The 27,487-nt window shown below is 40.3% G+C and overlaps 1 protein-coding gene across 14 annotated transcripts in view; it reads left to right on the forward strand.

Moving 5' to 3' along the window:
• FGGY (FGGY carbohydrate kinase domain containing) overlaps positions 1-27,487 on the forward strand; it is a 411,751-nt gene that overhangs the window by 297,826 nt on the left and 86,438 nt on the right. For 12 of the 14 annotated variants that reach the window (XR_013757719.1, XM_079103863.1, XM_079103862.1 and 9 more), the window contains 3 exons: positions 467-614; positions 16,724-16,798; positions 22,500-22,620. Coding sequence is in view for 12 of the 14 variants with exons in the window: in XM_079103863.1 (XP_078959989.1) it covers positions 467-614; positions 16,724-16,798; positions 22,500-22,620 (344 nt within the window). In the remaining 2 variants the exon portion in view is untranslated. Of the gene's footprint in view, positions 1-466; positions 615-16,723; positions 16,799-22,499; positions 22,621-22,922; positions 22,992-27,487 lie in introns of all 14 variants that reach the window. The other 2 variants (XR_013757720.1, XM_079103864.1) reach the window with 2 other exon arrangements.

A 27,487-nucleotide genomic window follows, 5' to 3' on the forward strand; every position in this document is an offset into this window, starting at 1 on the left:
CAATTACGAAGACTGATTTTAATAAATCCTTTACATATGTACCATATTGTAGAGTTTACAGAATGTGGTCTTTGCATATATAATCTTCTTTGATCTTCACAATAACCCTATGAGGTAAGTTGGACAGGGATTGCGATATCTGTTTTCACAGATGAGTTCCAAAGGTCTGAAAAGCTTTCTTATGGTTACACACCTGTCAGAGGTAAAACCATTCCTAGATCTGGCCTTCTGATTCCAAACCTTCCCACTTGCCCCCAGGACAGTCTGCCCTTTCTTGATGAAAGTACGGTGTGATCTGAGAGCATAGAAGGCTTGTTTCTCTGAGGGTAGTTTCTTTTCAGAGGTTTGGGGAGGCTGTTTTACTTTCCTGGGTCTGATATGCAAGTATAAATGGTTTCTTTCTACAGAACAATTTGCTCCTCAATCCTCCTCCCCCTTTTAAAAACAAAATCCATTTCTCTTCCAGATGCCAGAGTATATATGCATATTTGAACAGTCACCTGGATCTGATTAAGAAGGCTCAGTCTGTGGGTTTCCTCACTGTTGATTTACATGTTTGGCCAGATTTCCATGGCAACCGGTCTCCCTTAGCAGATCTGACACTAAAGGGCATGGTAAGTAACAGCCAGTCCTTGCCCCAAGGTGAAGGCAGGCCAAACAACTACAAAGTTTGGAAGAATCAAACTAGAGAGAAAGAGAAAAAGGACAAATAAAACAAAATAGGCCAATAGCGCACTGGTTCCTTGCAGATACATTGCAGTTGTGAAAACGGTTGCTCTCTGGGACACTCTGCTGAAAGTTCTCATTGTTCCTGCGCCAACCTTGAACATATTCAAAGTAGTATTTCCTGTATTCAGCTACTGCTGCCTCTTTGTCCATGGAGTGGCTGAAAGTAGTTCCCATGTAATTTTTGTATTTATGTCGGTTCATAAAGTCATGTTTTCCATCTCCATCTCCAGGCCACCTGGTGAATCAGTGGTAAATTATACCACCCATGGTCTTGAGTGCCACAGCTGCACATCATCTAGGCTCTGAGTCAGGACCGTTCAGGGTCTATGCCAATATATTTAGAATTTCAAATTAAACTTTGTTAAAAATAAATACAATTAATAACTTAGGTTGGTGAATAAATTCAGCTCTTAGTGATCATAAAGGTCACTTCCACTGTGGAGATTTTGAGCCCTCCTGAAGAGTCCAGAATGAACTTGTTGTGCAAGCTCACCACTGCCTAAGCAGAGACAATATCTTGGAGGCCAGGTGGAATCAGGTGACTGGGAGCCATCTGACCATCAAGAATCATGTTAGAGGATGGTTGAAGCAGGTGAAAGTTAGAGAAGCGGAACTGAGTTTGGGTTCACAGGGACCAGGTCAGAAACCATGAGTGCCAAATTCAGGAAGCTGCCAATAAGTTTGGAAATTGAGTATAAGGGAAATTAAGGTGGGAAGCCAGAGCAAAGGCTATGAGCAACACATGGCAGATACATGGGGGCAGCCTGACAGTGATTCAAGATTGCTGACTTCAAGAACTTTCACTCAAAATACTGTGAGTTTATTTTAATACTGTGAGATTATTTTAAATATTTTTATGATGCCAACAGGAAAGATCTGAACTTTATTTTCATAACTGAGTTGATAAAATCAACTTCCATGAATAAAAGTGGGTCATGGTGAAGAGAAAAGAAAGCTGGATATGGCAAAAGTAATTGCCTACAGTCTACAAAGCATGCCCATGAAACACAGAAGAAATTGAATATCTTTATTGGCCAACAGAAGAAGAAAGCTGCAGACAGCTGTGTAGCAACAGGCTCAGCTAGAAGGCCTTCCTTTCAGATAACCAAGTCCCTATACAAATAGAGGGTAGGGAAAGAATAATTTCATACAGTACAAAAATAGTGTCTTAGAGAACAACTATCAAAAACCAAATACAGATAGACAATTAAAGTGTTAAAGAAGTTAAGAAACTTGACCAGTTCTTAATAGGACCCCAAAACACAGCAGGGTTGCTTGTAAAATGATCAGGGCTCTTGAGTGACACTCCTGGAGGCCTGCCCTTGCCAACTTCTATTGTACCCAGATTCAGTACCCAGCATGTTAGGCACCAAGTTTCCTAGTAGCTTTTGTGTGTTTCTGAAAACCAAGGATGACATCCAGAGACCTAAGAATTAGCATCTTAAGAGTATTCAAATGAATTGGCCCAAATGCAAAATGAAATTCCAAAGGAGTCAGCAGAGTATTTCCAGGAATATCTGTCTCATTGGAATAAACATATACTGCCAAAAGAGACTTCTTGCATTGGGACATATGGCCAATTGTACCTAAAAATCTTGGAATGTTTACTTTGTAAAGAAGTTATATTGTTTTACAAATTTACTTCACATGTCCCCTAATATTCTTAGCAGTAATTTCCCTCTATCACTGTCCTTGGGTTAGCCTCACCCTGCAGTAGCTATCATTACACCAGGGTGCATCACAACACTAGAAGAAGGTAACCTAGATATAATAGATGGAAGGCCATTCTGGACTAAAAGCTTTTCCCCAAATCTTTTCTTCAGTCCATTTTTGAACAACACCAAAATATTCCCCACTAAAATTCTTCTGTAATCATCTTACATTGTTTTGGCAAAATCTATAATGTTATTACAAATTATATGCTAGAACGTACTCTATTATCACATATTATTTCTTTCTGCCAGTCCTATTTTCGGTGATTATTTAGTAAATACTTATTGGGTTCCTACAGTGTGCCAAGCTCTGTTACAGATACAATAAGGTACAATTCCTACCCTCACAGCACAGGTTTAAGAGGGGTGGAGAACGCTCAATGAAACACTTAGAGCAACTAGAATTGCCAGAATAAACCTAGGAGGGAAGAACTATATGGAGTTTCTTCTTTTGGCTCCTGAATCATTTCTCTGGGCACATAGTAAGTGCTTAATATGTGCTTTTTAAAAAAAAAATGTTGACAGACATTTACTTTATTCATTTATTTACATGTGCTGCTTAGAATCGAACCCAGTGCCTCACACATGCTAGGCAAGTGCTCTACCACTGAGCCACAGCTCCAGTCTTAATATGTGCTTAATGATAATTTATAGTGAACATAGAGAGAATAAAGAGGCCATTATGGCTCTAGAAAAATAAACATATGAACAATTTATTAATACCAAATGGATTAGATGGCTACTAATTCATGCTGTTTATATAAGTGGTTAGTACTAATATTAATATCCAAGTCAATTAAGTTCCAATTTTGTCTTACTTGGCAATATCTTTGTCCATCAAACAAATGCAGGCCCTATTATAGTCAGTGAGAGATATAAAAGTAACTATGCTTACAGCACTCAGGAATATTACTGTCTTTGGAGGACAGACAATCAGGCAGTGGAAAGATGGGGTCAAGCTCCCGGTATTGCTTACTGGCCAGGCTCTCTAGATGCATAAAAGAGGATTAGACCTGGTGTCTGTGGTCAGGAAAACTTCTGATAGGAAGCAATGTTAACTCTAGAGTGAAGGAAGGAAAAGGGTTTGGGGTCAAGGGAACATAGTACATGCAGTGTCCTAGAGGGAGAGAGAACATGGCATATGAACATCCACAATTTGGCTCCTTATTTCTTTGCCTAACTCACGACAGATTACAGTTAGCATATTTTTTCTTGGGGAAAATCAAAAGAAAGTGTGTTCCCAAAGACTCTCTGGAGTCCCTGGACTCTTCTGCTTCTACAGTGTCACACCCTCCCAGTTCTTTATTCTTCCCTCCATTAACTCACCCGAAGCTTTGTTAAACATCCGTCCATTCACTCTTTAATGAATACCTAATATGTACAAGCCTGTGCTAAGTCCAGAAAATGGAAAGAAGAAAAGTGTCTGTCCCAAGTTCACATGAGTAAGGAAGATCGTTCCTGTACGTGTCCATCATCATTACACAGTGTGAGCCTTGGAACACTGACATCCATGCTAGCCAAAGGAGGTGCTCAGCCAGTCTTTTACATTGGGTTTTTTAAAATTGTCACCTGTCTAGCAATCGGATGAGGCCTTTCTCTACTTCACTTGAAAATAACAGTGAAGATGTAAAAATGGCATAAATTTGTGGAGGCTTTGAGAATTAAGATGATACTCAACTAGGAAGACTAGACTTGACATTCCCAAAGAGAATCAGGAAGATTTTCCAGAACCTGGAAGACTAACACGGCTTGTTTGATAAACATGGTACAGGACATATGAACAAAGTCTCTCTCCACTCTGCTCACTAGCTACAAGCACGCGGCTATTTTAAGCCTAAAAACAGGACAGTTATTCTTCTTCTCTACTACCCTTGGTTGTGTTGTATTGTTTTGTTTTTTATTGATTTTTAGAAGCAGGCAGTGAGTTTAATTTCCTAGATTCCCCCCCACCAAGTGAACTACTCCCTATCTTCCTTTCAGTTCAATCTGTTTGAAAGCTGCCAACCCCAGAAGCCAACCAGACCGGAAGTGTGACTCAGAATTAACAGCAAGGACTTGCATTCTAAGCCACCTACATAAAACTCTGCTTCTGGGGCAGAGACAGGAAAAGCCTTGGCAGCTCTGTGAATTTGGAGGAAGAACTGTTCTAGGGTTAGGGAGCCAGGCAGCAGTGGCCTTCCTCAGTCCTACAAAGCTACAGAAATAAAAACTACTGTACTATGGTAACTGGCATCTAGTTGCAGATCCAAAGAGGCAAATCCAAGTATACAGTGAATAGGGCTGAGAGTGAATCATGTGTCCTGCATGCTGGGAAATACTGAATAGGCCTAGCTCCTAATTTGGGTGAATTTTTAAAGATAATAAAGTGAACCCCTCAGGAAAAGACATTGCATACAAAAAGAAAGAAATACCATTTCAAACACTTAGCAAAAGTTCTCTTGAGATTTATTTATTACTGAAAACAGGATATTAGGGAACTTCTTGGTATATTCTAGAGGATTTTTAAAAAGGCATATCTCTATAAGGTAAGGCAAACACAGGAAAAGTTGAGTTAAGATGAAAGTGCTATACAAATTCAATGCAATTCTAATTAAAATCCCAATGACGTACCTTACAGAAATAGAGCAAGCAATTATGAAATTCATCTGGAAGAATAAGAAACCCAGAATAGCTAAAGCAATCCTTAGCAGGAAGAGTGAAACAGGGGGTATTGCAATACCAGATCTTCAACTCTACTACAAAGCAATAGTAACAAAAACGGCATGGTATTGGTACCAAAATAGAAAGGTAGATCAATGGTACAGAATAGAGGACACGGACACAAACCCAAATAAATACAATTTTCTCATACTAGACAAAGGGGCCAAAAATATGCAATGGAGAAAAGATAGCCTCTTCAACAAATGGTGCTGGGAGAATTGGAAATCCATATGCAACAGAATGAAACTAAACCCATATCTCTCACCATGCACGAAACTAAACTCAAAATGGATTAAGGACCTCGGAATCAGACCAGAGACCCTGCAGATTATAGAAGAAAAAGTAGGTCCAAATCTTCACCTTGGTGGTCTAGGACCAGACTTCCTTAACAGGACTCCCATAGCACAAGAAATAAAAGCTAGAATCAACCACTGGGATAGATTCAAACTAAAAAGCTTTCTCTCAGCAAAGGAAACTATCAGCAATGCGAAGAAAGAGCCTACAGAGTGGGAGAATATCTTTGCCAATCATACTTCAGATAGAGCACTAATCTCCAGAATCTATAAAGAACTCAAAAAACTCTACTCCAAGAATTCAAATAGTCCAGTCAACAAATGGGCTAAGGAAATGAATAGACACTTCACAGAAGAAGATCTACAAGCAATCAACAAACATATGGAAAAATGTTCAACATCTCTAGTAATAAGAGAAATGCAAATCAAAACCACCCTAAGATTCCATCTCACCCCAATTAGAATGGCGATTATCAAGAATACGAGCAACAACAGGTGTTGGCGAGGATGTGGGGAGAAAGGTACACTCATACACTGCTGGTGGGGCTGCAAATTAGTGCAGCCACTCTGGAAAGCAGTGTGGAGATTCCTTAGAAAACTTGGAATGGAACCACCATTTGACCCAGCTATCCCACTCCTTGGCCTATACTCAAAGGACTTAAAATCTGCATACTACAGAGATACAGCCACATCAATGTTCATAGCTGCTCAATTCACAATAGCCAGACTGTGGAACCAACCTAGATGCCCTTCAATTGATGAGTGGATAAAGAAACTGTGGTATATATATACAATGGAATATTACTCAGCCATAAAGAATGATAAAATTATGACATTTGCAGGCAAATGGATGAAATTGGAGAATATCATGCTAAGTGAGATAGGCCGATCTCAAAAAGCCAAAGGACGAATGATATCGCTGATAAGTGGAGGATGACACATAATGGGGGGGAGGGAAGGGTTAGAGTTAGGGTTAGGGAGGGGGGCAAGTATGGAGGAAGGAACTACTGTATAGAGGGTAAAGAGGGGTGAGAGGGGTGGGGGGAAGGGAAAAAAATAACAGAATGAATCAAACAACATTGCTCTATGTAAATTTATGATTACACAAATGGTATGCCTTTACGCCATGTACAAACAGAGAAACAACATGTATCCCATTTGTTTACAATTAAAAAAAAAAAAAAAGATGAAAGGACAACACAATGAGAGGGAAAATAAATGACAAAGACCTAAAACAACTAAAAATGCAATAAATGGATCAAAACCTACATTGAGCAATATAATACATAATTTTCATGGATGAAAATAATATCAGATCTGTCATAGGCATAGCATGTATTTTAAATTTATTCTATCAGAAAAACATTTTGAGGATAGAGTCTATGGCTTATTTGGGTTTTTTAATCTCAACAGCACCTGATGCCAAATTATTGCCTTATATTCAGTTATTACAGTCATCACTTACCAAGTGAGGAATGAAAACTACTGCCCAAGATCACAATGCAAAGGAGAGGCAGAGCTTCAATAGAAATATGAATCCTGATTTTTAGGATGCACAGCCTCATGAGTTTGCCTTAACTCATGACTCTGGACTTTTGCAAAATGCACCTAGGATTATAAAAGAAGTCCCAACAGATGCACCACACATAGTTTCATTACTGAACCACACTCCTTGGCCTTGACTTTGCTCCTCTGGTCTTGCCACCAGCTTGTCACTTATCCACCCATTTTTATTCTAACCCTGGCCTTAGCTCTGGTCTCCTCCTGGGAATGTCTCTAGGTTTTCTTCCCAACCTCACTGACTCAAATTTCAAGTTAATTGCCACTCCTTGTTTGATCTGACTCTAAAGTCTTCCACTGTGATGCCTACCCTCATAAGCAGGCCCAGGACCCAACCCAAGAATCTTCCCCTATTGCTTAATAGAATATTTTTCTTTTCCTTCTGGCAACAGTTGTCTTCCTGCATCACCAGCTGTTTTGGTTTACTTTGGTGATACGGTATCAACCTGTAGCACTTAGCTAAAAAGAGATGGTGGAAATAGGGGTGGGCAGCTTAATAGGATGCCTGAACTAAATAGCTACTTGTGTAAGTATTTTCCATTTTCACTTGGTAAATAAGGTATGGAAAGGTTAGAGCTACACATACCATCATCCAAAAAAGGAGAAGCATTAGCAATAACTCCTAGTATCAAAACATTTGACACTGATGATTCCAAGTTCTTTAAATACCAGACAAAAGACATGCATACTTTAAAGAAAGGACATGGTCATACATAAAGATAAATGGAGGCAAATACTCACCAACAGGAATGGTTGCACATCTTAGGGTTTGTGTGTGTGTGGTTGGGTGGTTTTCACCATTCTAAAGAAGTAAAAAAAGCTCACATGTTGAATTTGGACCTGTATTTACATCTTCGTTTGAAAACATACCAGTGTGTGACATTTGCATGTTAACTGTGTGAGGTCAGCCTATACATCAGTAAAGGTGGAGCAGGTCAAGCTTCTTTGCAGGGTCATTGTCAAACCAGGAGGTGTTAGTCCAGTGACAGGCACACTGTGGGCAGACAATAACTAATGTGTTTTGCCGGTAGTTTCTGCCTGGTGACACCTACTTGCATGTCTTCTGAACCTTGAGCATGAGGCTGCAGGCTTTCACCTTAGCCCCAGAACTAACTGAGGTCACCAGCCACAAAATCACCTTGGAAGCTTAAGACCCAAGGTCCATCTCAGGAAGCATGTTTCATTGCTTTCATGGACACTGAACTCTGTACTGGGATCTTGGCCTATTTCCTCTCAGGTACAAGAAGCAGCTTAAATCTGGTAGACTCTACAAAACAGCTAGTGTGGTAGTAATTTTGAAAACGGGCTTCCGTGTATATGGGACCAGGTTTTAGTCACAGATTATTATTACCTCTTTATTTTGGTAGTGATAGGGCTTTTGTTGGTGGTGGTTTGTTTGCTTGTTTTAATTCTTTCCCAAAACACTCGTTCGAAGAAGTAAATTGCCTCAGACACATAGTAGGTCATGAAATCTCGCCAAACGCTGTATTCCTTATTGCTCAAAATATGTTTTCTTTGCTTCATTTTGGAAGTTCTTCACTACCTAGAACTAAAAGTTATTTTCTGGTTGTCTGAAGAACTGTGATTTGAATGTTAGGCCATACCCAGCTGGAACTGCTGGAGAGATTGTGCTGCTCCAGTCATCTTCAGAGCAAGTGGGCATGGGGGCATTGAAAGAGAGTCAGGAAAGAAGTATTCTGAGGTCTTTGCCCATTTCTAGGAGACCAAATCCCAGCTAGATTCTTGCTAAACAGATTCAGACATGGATATGAAGTCAGCAACTCAGCCGAGTATTTGTGAGAGCTCAGGAGAGGCCAGAGGTTGTACCCCTGTGATTTTCTTCTGATAAGGAGAAAGATGATAGAGCCAGAAGTTCCTGAGCCAACTGGAGCAGCTCTTGAATGATATCTTTATAAGCCTTGAAAACAGGTGGACTCTTAGACGTGAGTTGGTTACTTTTCTGTTGTTATTTAACACTGTTTTATTCAGCCTTTTTTACCTTTTTTTTTTTCTTTTTTTGCTTATGAAAACTCAAATCCAGTGACAAAGATTAGTATCCTCAGTGTCATTTAACTGGTTTTCTGATACTGTGCTTTCTTTTTGAAGTGATTGACTTATTGTGTTTTATAATAGGGCCAATTTATTAAGGGACCTGATGTGCCAGGACTTATGGCCATTGTTTCACATATATCATTACCTATGTTCACAATCACCTTGTGAGATAATATTGTCACCCCGTTTAAAATAAGAGAGAAACTGAAGCTTAGGGAATTTAAGTAATTTATCCAGAAGAGAAAAGAGTAGATTAGAAATCCGTCATTTTAAACTTGAATCACTGATATTCTTTGGAGAAAGAAAAAAAGTTAAAAATAAAAGAAAAGGAACTAAAACTTTGTGTTTCCTCAGTCCCTCTTCTCTTTCTTCAAAGAACCTGTCATATTTCTTCCTTGTTTTAGTGACTTTTAAATTATATCACTGAGTAAGATTTTTCTTTCTTATTGCTATTTTTCTTTCTTATTGCCCTTCCTATATATAGCAAACAAGTAAATCCAGGAGAAGACTGTGGATGGACAGGAGTCCTTCCTGAGGCAGAGTAGCATAACAGAAAACTGAGAGGGGAATCAGGTGGAATTCACTGGGAAGGTTCACAAGATAAATAGTGGGAAGAGACTAAAGAAAGAAGACCAAGTATGAGATCCAGGCTGGCATGCAGACTCAAATCAGGGTTACACAGCAACAAGTCTGAACAGGAGAGTTGTACAGAGCAGCTTTGGGATACTGGTGTATGAGCATATCAAAATGGCTTAGACTAGAGCCTTGTATACAGGGCAAACCAAAGCTCTGAAGTGCCTGGTGCAGGAGGTAAATGGCAAATGGACTGGTATTTGGTGTAGAATTCACCAACAGAACCGGTTATAAAAACTTTGACCCATCATCCATTCTTAGTGTGTATATTAGTTGCCCACTGCTGTTATAATAAACTAGGATAAGTTTGCAGCTTATATTGATTATCACATACTTCCATGGCTCAGAAGTTCAGGTTGGTTCAACTGATTTTCCTGCTCCAGTTTTCACAATACCGAAACCAGAGACTCCTACTGGAAGATTCTGGGGAGAATCTGCTTTCAGATTTATTTAGTATTTAGTGACTGATTTATTTATTTAGTGACTGTATTTAGTATCAGCAGTGGAAGAACCAAGGTCCCTGTTTCCTTGCTGAGTGTAAGCCAGGGGTCCTTCTCAGCATCTGGTGATTCCTGGCATTTATGGGCTCAAGATCCCCCGCCTCCACCCTCAAAGTCATCAGTGGTGGGTCAAGTCCTTCTCATTCTTTGCACCTCTCTGATTTTCCCTTCTGCCTCGTCTCTCTGCCTTGCTCTTCTATCTTATCTCTTGATGGATGCTTTTGCCTTCCTCTTCCACTTTAAAGGATTCATATGGTTATACTGGGTACAACTGGAAAATTTTCCTTTTTTAAGGTCAACTGGCTAGTAACTAATTCCATCTGCCATATCCTTTTATAGCTGTGCCTTGATTAGTGTATGAGTAACCAGGGAACAGGTATCTTGGGGACATCTTTAGAATTCCACACTGTAGTAGCACATTCATTGCACTCCCCCAAATCTGGATGTGTTTGAGGCAATGAATGAATGAGTGTTAGCCTGAACTCCTGACACTTACTGAACCCTCTCAACATCACTGGGAGATTTGTCCCCCTTTTGCTTCCAGGCTGCTGATCGTCTTAGACCTGTCCTTCAAGCTCTCTCTTCCCATTCTATAAATCTTTCTCTGATCTTCCTCATTGCCTTGTCCATCAGCTCCACCTTCATTATTGACTGAGCCAACAGGGCGTTTTTGCTGCTCCATTGTGTTCTAGAAAGCTTTCAACAAATTCCCCTGAGCCTTGAGTAATCCCATCAAGCTCTGATGACTCTAGAATATCTCAGGACTGGGAATCCTGTTTACTTGTCTTTTGTATTCTTTAGGGACCCCTGGGGAAACTATCCCTAAGCCCTTTTTTTCTGACTAACATGTATAATTACATCAATTCCTTTAATAACTAGGAAGGAAAAAAATATAAGTGAATTACTACAGGTTCAATATCCTTTATCTGAAGTCCTTGGGACTGGAAGTATTTCAGGTTTAAAACTTTTTAGATTTTTGAAATATTTGAATATGCATAATGAGATGTCTTACGGATGGTACCCAAGTATAAACATAAATTGCATTTATATTTTATGAACATAAAGGTGATTGATTTTATGCAATATTTATAATAATTTTACACGTGAAACAAAGTTTCAAGGTTTGGGATTTTCCCCTTGTAGTATCTGTCAGTGCTCAAAAAATTTCAGATTTTGGATCATTTTGGAATCCAGATTAGGAATTCTCTACTTATAATCCATCTATCAATAATCTTAAACCATTTTAAGGACCTATGAACCTATAAGTCATAATACCAAGGTTTAGGGCACTCATACCCACAATGTAGTGCATTATTAGGTCCTTGTCAAAATGCAAATTGCTGGGCCCACACCAAAGTTCATCTTATGTAAGCTCCCAGGAATCTGCATTCAGCTTGGATTTCAGGAAAGTGTTAAGAGATATGCCCAAGTTTGGCTGCTATTAAGTGGCAAGATTCAAGCTGAAGTCCAGGGTGAAGAATTACTATCTGTCTTTAGGTTTAAGAGAGAAAATGAACATATATAGGTTGATAAGGATTAAGGCTTGGCCAAGGCCTTACAAATGTGTCCCCATACATTTGTGCTGCCTGCCTCTGGGTACTCATCAGGGACACTTGGTTTTGCCACACTCCTAGATGGTTCTGTATCTTTAGCATTAGGAACCTAATGCAGATCATCAACATGCCTTTTCCCTAGCTGCTCTGTGTGGTACAGCCAGCAGTTGATAGTGCCCCTCATTCATAGCCTCGTGGTACCCATAGCATGCTGAGAGACATGTTATTTATTGCTGAATCAATTAATGAATGGGGTTGAACTCAATGCAATTACAAAGAAAGAGAATGAGCATTTATTAAGAGAAAGGAATAGCCACATCAGTGTTTATAACAGTGCAACTCACAATAGCCAAGATACGGGGCCAGCCAAGGGGCCCATCAATAGATGAATGGATTAAGAAAATGTGTTATACATACATAATGGAGTTTTACTCAGCCATAAAGAAAAATGAAATTATGAAATCGTGGCACTTACTGATAAATGGATGGAACTGGAAAATATTGTGCCAAGTGAAATAAGCCAGACTCAGAAAATCAAAGTTCTAATGTTCTCTCTTATATGTGGACGCTAGAGCAAAGTAAGAGAGGAAAGGGGGAATCAAATATCATAGAAACTGAGGGAAGATCAGACTGAGGGAAGGAGATTGAGGGGGAGGGAAGAGGGATGGGAAAGGAAATACAGAATGAATTTGACAGAATTACCCTATGTGCATGTTTTAAATATATCACAGTGAATTCTACCTTTAGGTACATCTCTCAAGCACTAATTACAAATATATAGATGAGTAGAAGGTAGACCAGTGGTGCAGAAGGAGGGAAATGGAGGGAGAAGGGAAAGGAAAGGAGGAGGCACTAGGAACTAAAATGGAGTAAACTCTGTGCAGGTATGATTATGTCAAAATGAACCCAACCTATATATAACTGTAATGCACCAATAAAAGCAAGAGAGAGAGAGAGAGAGAGAGAGAGAGAGAGATAACAAATGAACAATTAATAAGTACTTTTTATGCACATACAATGAGCACTAGGCACACCAGCGGACTAACTCTTGCAAACCCATTGTGGCTTGGTGAAAAAGCATGGCATTTTGTAAATAAAATCCATTTACTCCTTCTAAAATGCCTTGAGGTATCATGTACCCATTTTTCAGATGAAAAAAAAAAAGAAGCTCAAAGAGATTACAAAACTATCACAATTGTTGTGCTACATCAAAGTTTAAACCCAGGTATCTTGCTCCCGAAATATATCATCTTTCCATTTATATGTACTTCTTTTCTAAGCCATCACAGTATTTGGATAAAAATTTTATATCTATAATTTAAGATGTTGAATTATCCATTGTAGTTGTTTGCATGTACTGGCCATCATATGAACAATTCCCATATCTCTGAATATGAATTAAATGCTTTCTCTTACAGTTTTGCTCCATTATGCAATAGCCAAAATAAATAATACGTGCTTACCATTGCAAGTTTCCAGTGGGGCTTCCCCATACATTTGACTGTCCCGTCTAAACATTCAAAATAGACACACATATTTCTAAACACATTCCTTCTACATATGCTTCTTCCCCACTTCCTCTTATCAGTAGAAGCCATCAGCTGCCCTGTCCCAGCATTCTCAGTCATTACTAAACCACATTCCCCAGGATATTGCAGCCACTTTCCTTCAGGACAACTTCTCAGGTGTTCTTAATCCTCCCAAGTGGTCCACGTGACAAGGACTCCCTAGAAAGTTCCAGCAGAGGCTGGAATTGGCAAGGCAGGACTGAGGTTCCTATTATTTGAGATAGAATCAAATAGATTTAATGGTCATCTGCCCTTCTTTTTTCTCCATCTGCATATCAGATGAGATGTCAGGGAAGCAGGATCCCAGACCATACTGTCTTTGCCCTTCAGAGAGAAATATCTTTCACTAAGTCACTTTGCAATACCATGGCTCTGGTGTTACTGATAAGCAGATGTTGGAAATGGCTTTGGAGGAATATATACTCTGCTTCTCCTTTGATACTTAGTACTTCCTGTATTGTGATCCATGGAATAAACTCTTCTAGAACTCTTCTCAGGAATAATTCTGCCTCCTTTAATGATAGCTATGTTTTAGTTATCAGAAAAAGAAAAGTTTTGTTACCCACCATGTGTCTCTTTTTTTCCCATAGCTACTAGCAAGCTCAAGAGTTAAATTTAGTGCTCAATTACATTGATTACTTCATTCTCAGTTTCTCGGGGGGGGGGGGGCACCTCCCCTTTTCTACTGTATGATGTTTGAGCTCCTCTATGGAAAATTTGAGAGGGATCTATGGTATCGTTCTGCTTGAATACTAATGTTTTCTGGAAATTCTTATGGCTATCTGCTGGGGATTAAGTAAATTAAATCCAATTACATCTCACCTCCTCTCCTCCCACTTATGGATTCTTACTAATTGAGAAGGTTATCAGAACCAGTTATATTCTCAATATTAAAATTCAAAGCACTAGGTTTTCTAATAAATACTGATAGGGGGATACCTCTTGATTAAAAAGTGAAATTCTACCCCCTCTCCCATCATACATTATCCAGACCTGATCTTCAGGACCCCACTGTGGATCAGCTGCATAGAGGATCATGACCTGATCAACTTCCAGTTGATGATCAGATCGAGAGGAAGTCAGAGGGAGGCAGCCTCCTGGACTGGCTCTGGAAGAGAGCTCTAAGCAGTGGCCCAGTCTGCTTCCCTAACATACCGACAGCAAGTAAGAGCAAGTGCACACTCATCCATGACTAGTAGTCCTGCCCCAGGACCACTGCCTGCCGTGGCACAGGCTGCTCACACAGGGTGTTCAGCTGAGGGGGCTTATCTTATTCATTTCACACCTTTTTATAATTAATTTTCCTAGATCGTGTGGCTTTTTCTTATTCCCTGAGTGACAGGGATCCAGCCTTTAACCCAGTCTCATATAAGCCATTTCGTGATGAAAAGGGTTTAAGTGTGGATTTGGGGAGTCGAGAGCACGTAGTTAGTGCTTTTTTCTCCTGAGGCATGGAACACATGTCTTCTCCTCCCTGTGAGTATTTGAAGAGCCAAGTGGTAAATATTGTCCAACTATAGTTGTATAAATTGACAGGGAAGGATAGGATATTGGGAGAGAGCATAGCATTTGAAAGGAGAAAATGAACTTTGAATTGTCACTAGTTTACTTATAAAACAAATATAAACTTGATGTCCACTATCTGCCAGGCCCAGCACTAGGCTTTGGAGACACTGCAGTGAAGAAGACAGGCAAGATGTGTCAGAACACCTGGGTTGTAGTTTCCATTCTCTGTGTTCCCTTAGGCAAACTGTTTCTCTGCCCGTGTGAAATGAAGTTCTCTCTTGTCAGCATCGTTCATGTTCTCTCCCAGTTCCAGCATTTTTACCATATGTTTAGGTCCCTGGGCAACTTCATGAGGGATGTTCCTTTACAAAATTGACTTGGGAAGAGGGATTCTCCAGAATTCTTCTCTGATCTGTTCTTCCAGTTTTCCATCTGCCTGTGTGTTGAAATCAAAGCCACAGTTATAATCTGGTTGCCCAATTATTTGCCAAGAATAAGCTATACTGAAATTAGGGATCCCTTCATGAGACATATTACATGAGTGATTCAGAAGAGCAGCACTGGATGCTGAGTGAACAGGTGAGCAGGGGTGGGCTCAGGAAGATGCACACACACAGCATAGGCCCTTCTACCATGAACTGAAGGCAATGGGCAGAATTTTTAACAGGGAGTAACATGATTAGATTTACACATGAAAACAATCTCTCTGGCTCCATTGTAGAGGGAAACACTGTTAAAAACAGGGAGATTTGCTCATGGATTCCATCAGCAGTCAGGAAAGACATGGTGGCCTGAATTAGGGAAGTGAAGAATTCTGAAGACAGAGAACAGAGGATGGAGTCAGAAAAGGTAGGAGAAGTCAAACATGCAAGACTTGGAAACATTTAAACATGGAAAGGGAGGGAGGAGGCAAAAAAGGGAACTCCTCGAGTGCCAACTGAAATAATGAATGGTGTCTTTTCCCTGCCATAGCCCAATCCTGCTTAGGGGTAGAGTCTGGAGAGAGAAATTAAATGAAGCCAGAGAGGAAGGATAGAATCCTAGGAAGACCATTCGCCTCTATTTTGTTGCAGACTGCATATTCACATCTCAAGAGCTTTATACCATATAACCTGAGTAAATAAGTGTTATGTTAATTAATTTAATAATATAAAAATCTAATGTGAATTGTAGGGTCAATGTCCACAAATTTCAGACTGAGCTTGATGAAACCATAGCCCTTGTTCTCTAGACATGTTCCAAAACAAGACCTGGATGAGTAAAAGATGTGAAGGTGAGACTGTGAACAAGTCTTGATGGCCCCCAAAACCAGCATCCTGTTCAGTACTGGAATATCTCAGAGATTGGCCTACTCTATATAAGCATCTGGTTCCGATTGACTTTAATGGGATTCCCTTACAAACCACAGATTCTAAATTATCCCTCAGTAGGTATAACATTTATAGGAGACATATTATTTTACTCTGAATACCCCTTGGGCACGATTACACTGAATTCTGACAAGAGCAGAATTCAGAATAAGATCATCTGGTACTACAATGCCACTGTTCACATGCTGATTGTAAATCACAGAAAATAGGTATTTATAAGAAATATGCATTTTTTAAAATAAAAAATGATATAATTTATGCTAAGGAATATCAGACATTATCTTCATATTGTTTTTATTTTGTCTTGTTTTGGTTTAATTCAAAGGCAAGGCATTTTGGGGGGAAGGAAGGGCTATATTTTTCCCCAGGTCTACAGATTAAATGATTTAGTAGTCATTCCACGTTCAGCTCACAAAAAGGGGATTTGCATATGAACTTGTTTCTGCAAGAAAACACATTTGAACGTGTTCATAGTTCATGGGAATTCTTTCTATCAATGGCAGCTCCTTCTGGCCATCTCCTTCTTATTTTTTCTTCCTCCCTACAGGTCACTGGATTGAAACTGTCTCAGGACCTCGATGATCTTGCCATCCTCTACCTGGCCACAGTTCAAGCCATTGCTGTAAGATACTTTAATGTCATTTTTAAGGAAACAGGGTTATCAGTGTCCTCTGAGACACAAGCATCCCGAGATACACCATATGCTTTTGTGACAGTTTCTTAATTAAAGGAGAACTTGCCAAAAGGAGATGCTGGTCTCTCTGGAAGGAAAAGTTGATAAAGGTCCTTGCTTGATGTGCTAATAAGCTCACGCAGTGAAGCTAAAAGGAGTTAAAGTCTTTGAGCGTCATGCTCGTTGTTTGTCTATCTAATTCATCTTCTAAATCCACTTCAGTAGAAACAGGCAGATGCCATGCACGCTGGCACTAGAAAAGCTGGTGTTGAAAATGTCTAGATTTATAAAACACATTGTTCATTTTGCAAAAGGATTCATTATAGAATTTCTTTAAATAGTAAGCTTCCTTAGAGCATTAAAGTGTTTTTCCATAACTGACTCTTTAAACAAGAAATTTGGAAGGGAGAATGTAAATCTTTAAAATATTAGGAGCTCTTATTAAACTAAAGATCCCAAATGAAAAGAAAGTCCTAGAAACTCAAACATTGTCTAAGGAATTTTCTTATCTAGAGGTGACCACAGGTGGGCTTTAAAGAGTTCTAAATCCTGAAATCACTCACAAAGGGTTGTATGGTACATGTGTTAGAAAGTACATTTTGAGGGAGTTGGCCATTTAGGGCCTCCGAGGAGTAGATAACTCAAAATAACAGTTAATCCAGTAAGGTTTATTCATTTCTGGAAAGAGAATGGGAACCAACAGAAAGGAAAAATCAGTTTACTGAATTTGGATTTAAAGATGAATTATTTAGAAATATACCTACTTAAACCAAAGGGTGGTTAGTTCTCAATGGTACATGGACACAAATGATGTTCAATTTTTCTGTTTCTCCAAACAAGTATTTTTTATAACATCATTGCTTTAAGTATTAGAACCACATACATAATTATCTAGATCACCAAGCACATTTTTAACACTCAGGTCTGTCCAGGTGCCATGTCTGTACAACAGAGAACAGAACTTTCCAACTACTAAAGGAATATACCTTATTCAATGCCATTGCAGAGGAGTATGGAATCAGCCAACTTGATAAAATAGTCCTTTCAGATTATATACCTCTTAACTGTGTCTTCCTGAAGCAACTTCTTATTGATTTAATAGTTTGTCCACTTCAGTGAAGCCAATGACACTATGTTTTGCATGGCCACTTGGTTAAAAACAGATAGTTCTGCCACCTATAAAACTGCTAGAAGTGATTAGTATGATGAAAGTGAAAAACTTTCATTAGTAAAGACAATTATTTACTACTCCTCTTTGAAGGTGACGATGATGATCCTAATAATACATAATAGAATTTGGGGGAATTAATTACATACCAGGCTCTATGCCAAATACCACACACCCATTATCTGATTTAACCTTATGAAGTAGATATTTTAGTCCCCATTCCACAGATTAGAATCCCAAGCGTCAGTGTGGTTAATTAGCTTGCTCAGGGTTATATAGCCAGTATATGACAGAGCTGAAAGGGAATGCATGACTTTATGAAATAAAACTAGATTCAAGAAGTATTGAGGAATGTTTATTTTCTAATTTGTTGACATTATTATATAAAGGACTTTTGGCAGAATGAATTGCTTTCATTGAAATGAATAAGTCTGGAAAAGCAAAGCTGTAAAATGCTCAGCCTTGTGAGCATAGTGCTAAGAGGTAGATGTGAAGGACAAGGTCAAACAGAATGGGCCCATAGTCATCAACTCATAGTAGTAATGACTGTGAGCTCTTGGAACTCCAACTCTGTACCAGGCCCTGCAGTATCTAATCTACCCTGTGACTTAGGACCATAACCCTATATGTCAATGAGATTGTCCTCATTTTACAGACAAGGGGCAGGCTGTTTGCCAGGGTCACACAGCTCATGCATGGTAGCTGGAATTTGAACCTCTTTCCATCTTACTCCCAGACTCCTGATCTTTATACTTTACCATGCTGCAGTTTTCTTTAATCTATTTATAAAAGCTACTTTGATGAAATAAACATTCAGGCATTCCCAAGAATAGTTTTGACTTAACACATATTAGAAAACATTAATTTGGCCCAGGATTTTCTCACAGAGGTCCCTTTCCTGGTAAGAACATTGTAGCAGATGTCCAAGAATTTGAAAGTGAGGTTAAACTTAATGCAGACTGGAGAGAAAAAAGAGCCATTCATGTTGTCCCAAGTACCACACATTTGGAAAATCAATTTTGCATGTAATGGGCCTTATGGGTATTTAAAGTGATCCTATTTATTTTGCCCATTGTCTTAATGATCTTTGTATACCATGAAAGAAAGGTATTTCAGGACAGATTTCTCCATAATGCTTTATTATGGACTCAATTGAATTGGGAGGAGTTCAGTCTATTTTGCAAAAGTATCTGAGTGTGCTGATCCTCTAGGCAAAAAATGTGCTTCTTAATGAAGCAGTCTGCAGATATTTTCCCATAACGTTCACCTTGAAAAATTATTTTTGTTTTCTCGGCCCTGAATATTGCCTTAATACCTTTTTGTTGTTAATAAGTCAGATTTCTCTCTGTAGCAACACCCATAGTTGGTATTTTATAGGAATGGAATGAAATGAAAGAGAGAAAAGTTAGCTCAGGACTGTGCAAAACCCTCCATGCAATAAAATTCTTGTTCATGCTTCATTGAAAGACCTGTCAACTACCCAGTTCATCCATAGCCTGTTCATCTGTAGTTTTCTTTTCAAAACAGGCCCTTTAAAAGTACTATTTGCATTTGAAGTCTCTTGATTTGCATTCAGTTCTGTACATTCCCAGTGGAGTAGCCTAATTTTAATTTAAATTTCTCAGTGAAAACGTTTCTTCCAGAAAGGTGAGCACAAAATCATCGTGGCACAAAACCCTTTGGTGGGGAATTCCAGGAGGTGGAGCAGTACACTATGGAGTCTGGGAGTCTGGGATACCAGAAGGGAATGCCCTATAAGGAACCACCAGACTGGGAAATTCCAATGGAACAGGCCACACAGGGGAGAGAGGTTGTCACAGTCCCTCCAGGGAGTGCCTCCTGTTCAGGTCTTTCCTTTCCTTTTCCCAGGAAATGTGATTTATTTTACCCTTGACAGAGTCCTGTTAATCATGTGGCCCCACGTCCCTGGTTTTAGAAATATCAGAAATATCAGTTTTGCATGGTATTCCTGTGCAAAGTGGGAGGCAGCTACACTTTCTCCCATATAGACATATTGTCGGGCAAATTATATAGCTCCTAAACGAGTAACAATATGCTGTTTGCAAGATTGTTTTACCATTAGAAATGACATGAAAGGGCCTAGCAGAGTGCCTAGCATATGGCTAATCCCCAGAAGAGCCCTCTTCTGTGAACACCTTCCAGGCACTCAAGCACAGCTTCCTGTAGCACCAAGTTTGTAACACAGATATTACCATTTCATCGAGTCTCAGACCACACTTTTTATTTCTTTTCATGTTGCCATCTTTGGTATTCTAGGGAATTTTCAACTGAATGACTATGGTATTATTATTCCTATTTAACAAACAAGAAATGAGTCAGAAGATTAGGTATGAGAAATAGGTGAAATTCCTGAAGGTCAGTTTAGTATTTTTGTTTGTTTGTTTGTTTTTTCTTTTTCTTTCTTTAAATTCAAAATGAATGCTCTTAGCTGTTAAGGATCCATGTCCCTAGAGTAGTCCAGGTTAACCTGGAATCTGGGCATCAAATGATCCCTGGGGGACTTAAAAGGCATCTGTTTACCCCCTGAAGTTATGTTTAGTACCACTTTGTGTGTGACTTTTTTTCTGGGCAGGTCAATAGGTTTTATCATATTCTCAATAGGGTTCATGACCCCCCAAAAAGCTTAAGAAAGAACATCTGGGGATAATCAGCCATAGTCAGTAAGCAGGATCTGGCCTTATACAGTACAACGTGTTTTAACTTTCTAAACACACTCCATCTGTGGATTATCTTTGGAGGCCCAGGTTTCACCTAATCCATATTTTTAACAGATTCCTGAGTAGCTTCAGCAAACCCTAAAAACCTCTTGGCAGGAACTTGTTGTGCCCTTTGCTTATGACAGCCCTGTCCCTCATCATATACTTCAACTGGGATTTCAAATCCAGTGACCCCAGATGGTCCACTGACCCCTCTCTCCCTTAGAGGCACCCCCCACCCAGCAGAGTCAGCACTCATATAGCCTGTCAAAGGAGGCGGTTGCACTTGCCCTACACTCACCCTGGAGTCTGAGGTCAGGATGCAGCATGCTGACTGCCCAAACCTGGGCCTTCTTCTGATCTTCTTACCCTCAAGCTAAACTTCCTTTTCTTCTCTATGCGTTGGGGACCAACTGCTTAGCAACACTCACACATTTACTGAAAGCCATGACAGTGGCTCCCATCTTCTCTCCAGTCAAATCTGGCCTTCCTGGTGGCCTCACATCTGAAACCTTACACTTGGACCTTCTGGATCCTCCACCCTCCTATCTCCCTGACCCCCTAAGCTGTTCCTCCCTCCTCCTCAGCAATTCACTCCCATGCTCAGGCCTAGGACTTTGCCATCTTCCAGAATCGCTTAGTCTCTAAACATTTCAAGGACTCTCTAGCCATCAAAAAAAAAAAAAAAAAAAATCCTCTTCCTCATTTCTCTCCTGAGTCAGCCTCAAATATCACCATGTGGCTGCCTCCTTAGGGTCACATCCTCGTTCATCTTCTTGTTTTCAGTCCTTATCCAGAAGACATTTGAATTTTGAACTTCTAGTTTTTTGAATTTTCAAATGAATTATCCTCAGCTATTTGAATATCTAGCCAAAAATAAAGAATGTTACATTAAAATTCACTTCCATATTGTAGAATAGTAGTCCTATTCTCAAACTGTATTGGCTTTTACTGAGTTTAGTAAAATCTGCAAGACAGGAATAAAGATAATTCACTTTAGGAAGACAGTAGGAGAGAAAGGCTGAGATACAAGGACTGAAATGTCAAGTCAGTGAAGCCCTGAGCTACAGAGTGTGTGTTTTCTGCATCATCCCAGGCCACAGAGGGCTGACTAGAAATGGATTCTGGTTCCAGAAGCCTCATTATTAGAAAATCATTACCTGGTTTCAGGGGATACCAAAGATAATTGTAGCCTTTGTCGGCCTAAAGGTTTATATTCTTGATGCAGTTAGAACCCTCTTTCCTTGGTCCTGCTGCTGGACTCCTTAGGTATTTTTTTTTTTTTTTTTTTTTTTTTTTTTTTTTTTAGGAAACAATCTTTAGTTCCCCTTTAATTAAAGAGGACTGAGCTGGGTGCCACCAGTTCTGTTCATTTTGGAGCAGCATTGCCATCACTCCATTCTAATACCACATAGAGGCCCAGGCCATAGTAGACTCTCATCAAATATTTGAGTGAGCTGCATTAATATTAACTGTGCTAACAATGTCAACTACTTTTTTCAGTGTCATGTAACTACTGATAAAAGTAAATGCTACAGTAATTGAGAGGGTTTTGGAGTCAGGCTGGCCACGTTGGAATTCCCACTCTGTGATGTAATTAACTGTGTCTCATAGGCAACACAGTCTCTCTTGAGTCTGAGCTTTCTGAGATGGTGTGTGCAAAGCTATTGATACAGTGTCAAGCATACGGTGAACACTTAGTAAATGTTCATTATCATTTAATTTTGCTATCATACTAATGGTTTTCTCTGCTTTTCCCTTTAAGTTTGGGACCCGCTTCATTATAGAGGCCATGGAGGCAGCAGGCCACTCCATCAGTACTCTGTTCTTGTGCGGGGGCCTGAGCAAGAATCCTCTTTTTGTGCAGATGCATGCAGACATTACTGGTAAGTATGGGGAGGAGGAGAGAGTAATTTTAGGCTTGGCAGCAATTGGACATCACCAAGTGCTGGACAGGTTGAGAATAGGAGCATATGGGTGATGTGTCAAGTTATTAAGATGACTATGAGGTCTTTATGTTCATGATAGTGAAATTGACTAAGTATTGAATGAGATGAGAGAAGTCAAGAAGAGCTAGATTTTGATTCAAGTCTTTACTCCACAATTTTGAGTGCCTCTTATGATTCAGGCATTGTAGGCAGTATTGAAGATACAAAGATGAATAAAGACATAATTTTTGCTTGTGCAGAGCTCAAGATCTATTGAGGAAGGCAAAGAACAAACAGACACTTTCAACATAATGTTTCAGAACTTCTGAGTAAGTAAATCACAGGGTATTTTGCAAACCCAGTGGGCGCTTTGCCCAGTTTTGGATCTGTGACAGTGTAGGGCATGTGGTCTGGAAGAAGTGATTAGGATGCTGTCTTGAAGAAAGAATGCAAAGCCCAGATACTGTGGGAACTGGGATCTGGCCATATAGACGTTGAATGTAAACTCAAAGAGCCCAAGATCCTTGGATTCCTTCTGAACTCATCAAAATCCAGGATCATAACACAATGGAGGGAATCCAGAATAATGGGCTGAGCCCTTTGTGACAAGGGAAGACAGTGGCAGAGTAGCTCCTTACTAAAGCTAGAGCCCAGGAAGTTTGCTGGTGGCATAGAGGCTGACCTGGGCTCCCATCTCTATGGACCCAGTACCTACACCCCTCTTGTTGCTTCTCCTCCAGTATCTCCTGAGATACCCCTGGGAGGGCCAGGCACTAGAACATGGAGAGTGGAGGCAAAAACTCAGCCCCAACTACAGCCTGATATTATCCCATCCTACCCTGTCCTTGATTACCCAGGATCCCTTTCTCTGACAGCTAAGCAGGTTAAATCTCTAAGTTCATCCTGTCTTCTCATATTCTGTTTCCAATCCAGACCATACAGATTCCTGCAGATGACAGCTTTATCTAATGTGATAGATACTATTGATCCCTGTACACTCTAAGATGAAGCTAAATAGGCTATTATCCCCATCTTTGAGATAAGTAGACTGAGGAACAAATCAGAAGACAGTTGAGAAAAGCACAGAGTCTAACAGTAGATCTACCAAGTTGGGAAGTACAGAAATTACTTCCATTCACCAAGTGTCTACTCTGTGTCAGTGTGAATCACTCTATAGACATTTGATCCTACCATAACATCAAAATTAGAATATAGAAATTACACACAAACCATTGAAAAGCTGAATTAAGTTGACTTTTCCAAAGTCAAACAAACAGTAAGGAATGGGTCAGGAATGTAATTTAGTTATATCTGTGCTCACTGTCCCTTGACCTCTGCTGCTGACCCAGGTTGCTTGACTTTTCTTGTGTATCCATTTGATGATGATCCCTTTGCAAAGCTGTTCAAAACCTGTGGAAATGGACTATAGAGAGTGTGGCTTGAAGAGTGAAGAAGCACAAAGAGGAAAGACCAGAAAAGGGGCCCATATTACCTTATTTTCCCCAGGAGAATAACCGTGACCATGTTTTATCTAAAAATCAATGAGGTGGTTCAGTGAAGGTTCAGACTTAAAACTTGGTTTGTGATTTTCCAATTTCCAACTTCTAATAGCCAAAAACACATCCCACCTGGATGTAGGAGGGAAGATAGAAGTCAGGTTCGGGTTAACAAATTGCCCAAGGGAATGGGGAAATCAGAGCCCCTGAAAGCAGGCAGTCCAGAGTGACTAGGATACTACACTAGGATCCACACTAGTTCTAGCCTTCATGAAAATGGGTCACCTTCCAAGCCTGATACCCTGAGCTGACTCAGATGCAAGGCCTGCAGCCGCTTCTGAAAGTTCTGCTTTGGAAACTGCTCTTCTCCGGGCTGCTGAATGAAAAGGCTTTTAATCGTTGTTTGGATTCAGATTCAAACTGGACCCTTTGTCTCTAACTATGCACCAGTTACAGTTATGGACAAAGGGACCTTTTCTTTGGACTGGAATTCCTCTGCTTTTGGAAGCCTGTGACTGACAAGTGATGGCAAAGTGCATCTGCCTTTAAATGCTTTGGGTTCTGCTAAACTCATTAATGCATCAGATAAAATAGTTCACATTCCAGGCAAAGCCCCCCTCTTCCTCTCCTTCACCCAGCACTCAAAAAAAAAAAAGGAACACATTTGCATTTGTCCCTGTAAAAAGGCGCGAAGTACACAGTGACCATACACAGCAGTCTGTGGATAGGTAGTGCCTTTGGTGCTTTTAAACATCGTAATTGCTCTGATTTTCCTAAAAAGAAAGATTTAGAGAGGGCATGGTACATGATGCTCAGAAATACATGTGAAAAAACACAGTATAATTTTAAAGATTCTTTGGAGACAGTACAAGAGTAGTGGAACGAACAAGAAGCCAGGGCTATGACTTAAGACCAATTATTTTACCTCTGTGAGCCTCAGTTCCCTCTTGTGGAAGACAGAAAGGTTACCATCTCTCTCGTGTAGATCATGCTGAGGGATAAATGAATGCTTGGGAGTTGGTGAGCAACAAACTCTGTGTCTCATTCTTAGTAGGATCAGTATCTGTTACATCACTTCTTCCCTCCAGACAGCCCCATACCAAAAGGAAGAAGGGATGGTAGAGAAAAAGCGAAGTTTAATATTTTTTCAACAAAATCCTTTCCATGTGAGGAACAGCATACTCTGTGGGGCTTTGCCAGCATGGGAAATGCCATCACCGTGAAGAAGAATCTTCTGGTACCCTGGCCACTTAGTTAACTGTGGTTTTAAGAAATACTTGGTGTGTACTAAGTAATTGTAGGTTTTCCTCCAGTGACTTGGGACTAAATGTTCCTTCTTCTAAATTTTGTTTTTAGTACTGGCAGTATCAGTGGGGGTTTTCCTCTTCCTGTATTACTCATTATTTTAATCATTTGTTCATTCGTTTATTCACTCCAAAGAATTCTCTGAGCACACCGACCTATCAAGCACCATGCTTCACATGGGGATGCAAAAGAGAATGATGTCCTACTGAGGGTTTTGTTATAAAACAGAAAAGGTGCTTATGGTCCTGTGACCAGTGTGCAAGAGAGTAGAGTGGGAACCCAGAGGACAGAGTTGTCAGGGTCATTCAGGTCTAGCCAGGGAGCAGACACACACCCAAGTTGGGTTAATTGGAGAAAAGTTGAATAAGGGATTCATTTACAGAGGAGTGAGCAGAGCTTAGGGAGACCCAGACCACCAAGAAGTCCCCTGGGGCAACCAGAAGTGTTTCCACCCCTAAGATTATAGGAGAAGCAGGTGCCAGGGAGCTAGTGGTATCTCGAAACTGAGGGTCATATGAAGAAGGTGGCCCAGCAGGAGTGCAGCCAAGGATGTTGTCAGAGGGCAAGGGATGCAGTCCACATAGGCTAGTCTCTCAGGGCTCAGAGCAAGTGGGGAGACATGGGGCGGAGGTAGCATTGGTCTGAGAGACAGATGGAAGCAGTTGTTCTACCCAGGGTAGTAGAGTAAGGAGAAATATCACAGATAGGGAAACTTTAGGAATCATCACAGCTAATGGTAATTTAGTGCTTTCTCCAAGCCAGGCACCAAGTGCCTTACTTTCAAGAGCACTTTTAATTCTCATAGCCACCCTAGCGTGTAGCTGGAATTTGAACCCCATTTTGAAAATGAAAAAAAAAAAAAAAAAAACAAACAAGACAAAGAGAAGTCAGGATCACACAACTAAGTCAGTAAGGAAGCCAAAGTTCAGTCTGGCTCCAGAGCACTTTGAGCTGCAACCTGAGAGCTAATAGGGGATTCATCAGATTCACTCTGGTCTGGTTTCCAAGGGGAGGGGCTTGGGAATAGGGAGAAACCCAGACATAGGGAAATTTTGGCAGGGAAAAAAGGGACTGGGAGACAAATAAATGGTGTTTGCAGGTGCAACCTTCTAAAAAGTCCCAGGTCAACAAAGAAGTCTCAGGGGCATGGTCACATAACCACTCCCATCATCCTGAGATTCTGCAAAGGTCTGCAGTGCCCTCTCCTGATTGGGCCACTGTTACCCTTCATTGTGGCCTGGTGTCCATCCTTCCCCTTTGGATGGTAGGCTGATGGCAACCTGCTCTGCCTTTTCCCACTATTGCACTGTGCAGTCCAGGTGAAGAGCAGGTAGAGTCTTCACTCCCCATCCATCTTAATTCTGACAGTACCAACCACCATTTCTACAGAGCCTGCCATAGGCCAGGAAATGTGCTGTTCCCCACATGTATGCCCTGTCATTAATCCTCAGTGTGCACCTGTGTGCTGTCCTAACTCTGTTTCACATGGGGAAACCAAGACAGCAGAGTTTCAGGGGCTTGCTGAAGGACTCAGCTAGTGGAAGCAGGAAACAAACCCAGGTTTAAGCTTTTCCCAGAGCCCACTCACCAGGGCTGGTGTTCTTAGGTCCTCTGGGATGTCTCTGGGAATTCTCCCTGCTCCCTTTATCTGGTAGCTGGGCGGCTGACCCAGCCTTGGAGAAAGGAGGTGAATTAGGAGGTGACGTGATGCAGAGGAGTGTACAGCAGAGAGGTCTTCCCTGATAAGAAGAGAAAGACAGCCTTTGGAAACTAGCTTTCATGTTTTGAGTAGAGGAAGATTTCACTGCATATCTTACCTCTGTGGCATTTGCTGCCATCTCCTGATTAACAAATATATATAGTAGGTACTGTTTTAATGCTTTATTTTTAAGCCCTATGATGTGGGTAGAATCTGAACCCCACTTTGGAAACTGAGGTCAAGAGAAGTTAGATAACTTGCCTAGGGTCACACAATGAAGTCAGTGAAGAAGCTGACAATTCAGAATCTTGAATTATTCGTATTA

The sequence above is a fragment of the Sciurus vulgaris genome, assembly GCF_902686455.1.
Source record: "Sciurus vulgaris genome assembly, chromosome: 1".
Taxonomy (NCBI): domain Eukaryota; kingdom Metazoa; phylum Chordata; class Mammalia; order Rodentia; family Sciuridae; genus Sciurus; species Sciurus vulgaris.